At 42.5% G+C, this 5,438-nt stretch overlaps 2 protein-coding genes across 2 annotated transcripts; one reads left to right on the top strand and one right to left on the bottom strand.

The window, feature by feature from the left end:
• Positions 1-1,313: 1,313 nt before the first annotated feature.
• On the top strand, positions 1,314-3,969 carry LOC123427834 (protein SET DOMAIN GROUP 40). Its single transcript, XM_045111970.1, has 6 exons — positions 1,314-1,486; positions 1,577-1,730; positions 2,391-2,522; positions 2,616-2,756; positions 2,957-3,220; positions 3,302-3,969. Exons 1-6 carry the CDS (start codon positions 1,353-1,355, stop codon positions 3,920-3,922), a joined length of 1,446 nt encoding a protein of 481 aa, XP_044967905.1. The 5' UTR covers positions 1,314-1,352; the 3' UTR covers positions 3,923-3,969.
• A 313-nt stretch (positions 3,970-4,282) lies between these two features.
• On the bottom strand, positions 4,283-5,438 carry LOC123427835. The gene is made up of 3 exons (XM_045111971.1): positions 5,335-5,438; positions 5,205-5,246; positions 4,283-4,504 (listed from the first exon to the last, which is right to left on the bottom strand). Exons 1-3 carry the CDS (start codon positions 5,377-5,379, stop codon positions 4,283-4,285), a joined length of 309 nt encoding a protein of 102 aa, XP_044967906.1. The 5' UTR covers positions 5,380-5,438.

The following is a 5,438-nucleotide window of genomic DNA, read 5'->3' as shown; positions in this document are numbered from 1 at the left end:
CCAACATCAAAAACATCATAGAAGATGCACATGAACTCCGTTTTCGATGAACTCGAGCTTGTCATAAAGATGGCCATAAGCTCTAAAACTCACAAAAAGAAATACCAAATAAGAACCAAAAAATATGATGAAAGGATGAAAATGGTTTGAGATCTCAACAAACGATACGATCAAGCTACTCACTTGAGAACCCCCTTGACAGTACGACAATATATCCTGAAGCAGAAAACCTATCAAGGACAAACCTATACCTTGCACATAGTCCACTTGAGCTAGATGATGACGATATTGAGTTCCTTAAGGTGGACCACCTTTCTTGATTGCGTTGGCTTGATGAAGACTACTTGATTGCTCCCCCATACTCACTATGGGTGAGCTACTCTTCATTACATCTTCACAAGTCCATTGCCACCATAATGGACTACAAGGTTCAAACATGATATCTTCGCGATGCTCCATTTGAACTTGCACACCGCAATCTTGATGACGATCACCACTTGATGTCATCCTTCATGGGTTGAATGAGGTCTTCCTCTTGACACAAGCCCATGGAAACACACCTAACTCCACATAGAACTCTCACGAAGATCATGGATTAGTACACAAAAAGCATAATAGACAGTGCTTACTATATCATAGGATCATTTGATCCCGCTTTGTGTGTTGATCGTCTTGATTTACTATTTGACTTAGTCTTGATAAACCTTGTGCCTTTATGACCATTTTTTCGATAATATCTTGAATACCACCTTGGTCATCATATAAACTCCTTGAAACCAATAGATGGACTTCAAGAAGTGCCTATGGACAAATCCTTCGAATATAACTTAAGGCAATCATTAGTCCATAGGAATTGTCATCAATTACAAAAAACACATCTGAAGAAATATGCTCTAACACATGTGAACCTGAAGCAATAAATCAAGGTCATTCAACCCCTTCGATGTGTATAATCTCCGACAAAATTCTTTTGCATATTACTCATCTCGCTTGAAGCTCACCTAAAAGTTCTTTCAACTTTTCATCTGATTCACGGCACCACTCGCACTCCGGCTTGTCCACTTCTCTTTCAACCTCTCTCTAAAATCCTCATGTGTTTCAAACATTTTATACTGATTAAATAAAACAGAAGATTGCACGTAATTAATTTCTCGGTGGTGGTACCACACTTGAGCCTAGTTGTTTTTTCTTTTTTGAGCAAACACTCGAGCCTAATACTCGTTTAGGCCCAGGTAGTACAAGCTCATGCAGCATCCATTTTCCAGCCCAATAAGGCATAGAGTCCATGGCACCAACCGAACGCTCCCCCCTAAGAAAAAAGCAAACCGAACAAGCTCTCTCCGCCGCCGCAAATGGAGGCGCTCCTCCGGTGGGCGGCCGAGCTGGGCGTATCCGACTCTCCGACGGCGCCCGCCCCCTCTGTCGCCTCCTCCTCCTCCTGCCTCGGCCGCTCCCTCGTCGTCGCTGATTTCCCTGCCGCGGGCGGGTAATAAACCCAAACGCCCACCCCAGCCGCTTGCGGTTCTTGGATCTCTCGGCTCTCATAGCTCACGGATTTTCTTTATTGCCACTTCAGGAGGGGCTTCGCGGCGGCTCGGGACCTCCTGCGCGGCGAGCTGGTGCTGCGCGTGCCCCGCGCTGCCCTGCTCACCAGCGACCGCGTCATGGCCGACGACCCCAGGATTGCTTCCTGCATAGATGCCCATCGCCCTCGCCTCTCTAGCATCCAGGTAATGCCGTATCTTCAGTCAGCAGTTTGATGCACTAAAACATGCTCATGTCATGTGTAAATTGTTCTGTAATTTACCAAGTTTCTGGGATAAACGAGGACTAGGAGTACAATGCTTATGGTGGTCATACTGGTTCTGCAGTCACTGAAATATTTGCAAAAGCTTCGATAGGATTTTTGGGAGACCATGCCAATATGTAACATCTATTTAACCATCTGCCCCTCCATATCAATCTGGTGGCACAGATTTTACCAAGAGGGATATGTCGGCAAACTAATTCATATGTATATAATTAATTAATCGCCACTTGATTACTGCAGGGGTTTGTTTTTCCAGACAGTTTGTTTCTTTTGGTACAATTTGTTATTTGTACACATTTATATGTTCAACTTTGCAAATATGATTCCCTGAATCCGACAGTTATCAGGAGATTGAAAACCCTCCTATATGTAGCAGTTTGCTTGATGGAGGGGAAATCAAAATATTCTTGATTTATGGCAATAATATTGCACAAGTAACTTCACCGAGTTTGGGTACTAGTTTTATAGCGTTCACATTCTGAGTGTAAACTCATTCTTGATCATTTGTCTTTCTTGTACTTCTTCTGAACCTGAACACTCTTTGAATGATTTCCCTGCTCTCCTATTTGTGTTTCGACAGAGACTGATAGTATGCTTTTTGGCTGAAGTGGGAAAGGGGAAGAGTTCTAGTTGGTACCTATATTTGTCTCAGCTGCCTAGCTACTACACGATCTTGGCTACCTTCAACGATTTTGAAATTGAAGCTCTCCAAGTATAGCTCGGCAGATTTGTCAACAAAACTTATTTTGGTTATCGTTTGCTCCATCCTACAAAAACATTAAATGGTTTCTGCTTTGACTATCAGGTTGATGATGCTGTTTGGGTTGCACAAAAGGCTCTTTCTGCCATCAGATCTGAGTGGGAAGAAGCAACACCGCTAATGAGAGAATTGGATTTCAAGCCTAAACTTTTGGTGTTTAAAACGTGGCTCTGGGCCTTTGCAACGGTATAATTATTTTGAAATATATTTCTAGCTCGATTTATGTCAGCATTCTTCTTATTATATACACTACCTTTGTTAGCCTTTTTTAAGTTATCGTGTACAATCAACACTCGCTCAAGATTTTGACAGCTGCTTAGCCTTATTTCCGATATGGGATTTTACTTATTGATGAGATCTCTGAGGTTTCATTTGTCCACTTGAAGGTATCTTCACGGACATTGCATGTACCATGGGATGATGCTGGTTGCTTATGTCCGATAGGTGATTTATTTAATTATGCTGCTCCTGATGATGATACTTCGTCTGAAGAGCAAGATACAGAAGAAGCCATGAAATGCCATGAGATAAATGTTATGTTGGGAAAGATAAAGCTGGATAGTTCATCAGAAAGGATGACCGATGGGGGATATGAAGATTCTAATGCCTACTGTTTGTATGCCCGAAAAAGATATAGGAAAGGGGAGCAGGTATGCTCTAATATTCTTGCCTTCCGATAGATTATCTTGTGCGCTCTCTACTTTCTTAAACTTTGCCAACAAAACCTGCAGGTACTTCTGGGTTACGGGACATACACAAACTTGGAACTTCTTGAACACTATGGTTTTCTTTTGGATGAGAACCCTAATGAGAAGACTTACATTCAGTTAGATGCGGAGTTATGTACGATGGGCACATGGCCAAAAGAGTCCCTATATATTCACCCAAACGGGCATCCCTCGTTTGCATTATTATGTGCATTGAGGCTATGGATGACTCCTACAAATCGTCGAAAGTCCTTTAGTCACCAGATCTACTCTGGATCAATGCTTTCTGTTGAAAATGAGCTGGAGGTTTTGAAACGGTTGGGCTGCAAATGCGTGGAAACTTTGCAGCAATTGCCTACGACTGCTGAGTTGGATGGGAGGCTGGTCCATTTTTTACGCAACCTACAGAACAGCACTAATTGGGGAGTAGACGTGGAGCAGTCAAGCTTTGGACAGGAATTTGCTGCGTTTCTCCGGTTCCATAGCATGGACCTGGATTGTACCCACAATCAGCTCCCAGTTCGACTCCTGCGGTCTCTGGAGAGATGGGAATTAGCTGTCCGGTGGAGATGTAGCTACAAAATAGCTCTTACTAAGTGTGTTCTGTACTGTAAACGTTTGATTAATGAGCTTTCCTTGCAATAAGACCAACAACTGTTACAAGATTCAAATATACTAGTTCTTGGGTGCTATTTGGAGTGCAGAATTCTCAAAATGCTGGAGGTGATCGCAAGATTTTGGTTAGACTACATCTCGGCTGATGTAACTGCTCTCACAGGCCGGCAATACTGCTGAAGTGTTCCATATTAAGAAATCGAAGATGGCGAGACAGGTACTTTAGGAGGACCCCTTGATGTTCATATTTTCTTCTTCTTTTTCGAAGTCATTGTTTGAGTTGTTGTTTTTGGCTGCTGCAAGATAGGTGCTTCGGATTGTTCGATGAAAAATGAACAAAGATATTTCATTTGACGCAGCAGCTCACATGTCACAGCAAATCTGACCAGTTCACTGGCATAGTGGCATACATAATCGATAGTAGTCCAAATGTAAGCAGTAGTAGTTGGTAGTAGCATATATAGTTGCATGATCACGAAACATTATTGTAGAAGTTTTACGAGACTTGCAAGCCTCGAGCAGGTAACGTGATGAGCGGCCCAAACGATCCAGCAGCAGCAGCAGTGGACTTGTCTTGATCACGTTTGCCGCAGCTTTAACCATGGCCACCACCTGCACTCGAACCAAGTTCACAGCTGTTAACTCTCCGAGGAGATGCCCGGTATATAACTTCAGGATGATTCATACCACAAGAACAAATTAAGCCATTTAATCTGGTGCATTGTGTCTCTTGTTGCTTAGGAAAAATACTTTCATTCATTAATGGAGCATAGGCTTGCATGTGGTCAGTGAAAGATCTGACAACAGACTGTATCAATGCATGCATGGAATCTCAAAAAAAATAAAAAATTCAACGGCCCTCGCATGTGCATGGGAGAATTGCTTTTCTCGTAAAGAGCCTATAGATAGTAAGTTAAGTTAAGGCACGGGCAAAATGACTAAGCTGAAGAGAGGGATATGGGAACGAAACAAATGTGAGTTTACCTTGGTTCCCTACTGGCATGGGAATTATTCCAGCACTTAAACTTTCATCTGAATGTCACACAAATTCATCAGTTAGTTTCCACCCATCCAATCCAACGGGCAACAGCACAGTATAATTAAGCAGAGTGACCAGATCTATATATATTTTCTGGATGTGGCCGACTAATTAACAGTTGGTTGTCGAACATCAAAAATCAAATGACCCGCACCTTTCTTTTGTTCTGGCTACTCTTTGAGAGATGTTTTTGTAATCTATCCGGTCCTGAGTCCTGACTAATACTCCTAATACACAAAATAAACACATGAACAGAGAGGCTTTTTTTTTTACCAAGGAGATCCGCCAGGCATTCACGTGCTTTTTCATCAGACACTGCATGCACAAAACATCGGAAGAGCATGGTGAATAACTGCATGGCGCAGGTGTGATTTAGAAATTTCAGATGTACGTACGCACGTACTTTTATGTTTATCCGCAGGCGCAATGAGGTGGCTACAAAAGGCATGCAGGGAAAATGTTCAGATGTGGGCGAAAACAGATTACCTCTTGTGAACAATACTAGTA

The sequence above is a fragment of the Hordeum vulgare genome, chromosome 2H (assembly GCF_904849725.1).
Source record: "Hordeum vulgare subsp. vulgare chromosome 2H, MorexV3_pseudomolecules_assembly, whole genome shotgun sequence".
NCBI lineage: Eukaryota > Viridiplantae > Streptophyta > Magnoliopsida > Poales > Poaceae > Hordeum > Hordeum vulgare.
Note: the sequence above shows the minus strand (reverse complement) of the source record. Positions and strands in the feature narration are given on the sequence as shown.

Bases quoted from the DNA above. Each gene is read 5' to 3' on its own strand.
- LOC123427835 (XM_045111971.1), bottom strand. From the start codon at position 5,379: ATGCCTTTTGTAGCCACCTCATTGCGCCTGCGGATAAACATAAAA. The intron at 5,247-5,334 runs GTACGTGCGTAC...TTGTGCATGCAG, and splicing joins GCCTGCGGATAAACATAAAA to TGTCTGATGAAAAAGCACGT. The intron at 4,505-5,204 runs GTAAAAAAAAAA...GTTCGAGTGCAG, and splicing joins ATGCCTGGCGGATCTCCTTG to GTGGTGGCCATGGTTAAAGC.
- LOC123427834 (XM_045111970.1), top strand. From the start codon at position 1,353: ATGGAGGCGCTCCTCCGGTGGGCGGCCGAGCTGGGCGTATCCGACTCT. The intron at 1,731-2,390 runs GTAATGCCGTAT...GTGTTTCGACAG, and splicing joins CTCGCCTCTCTAGCATCCAG to AGACTGATAGTATGCTTTTT. The intron at 2,523-2,615 runs GTATAGCTCGGC...TTTGACTATCAG, and splicing joins TTGAAATTGAAGCTCTCCAA to GTTGATGATGCTGTTTGGGT.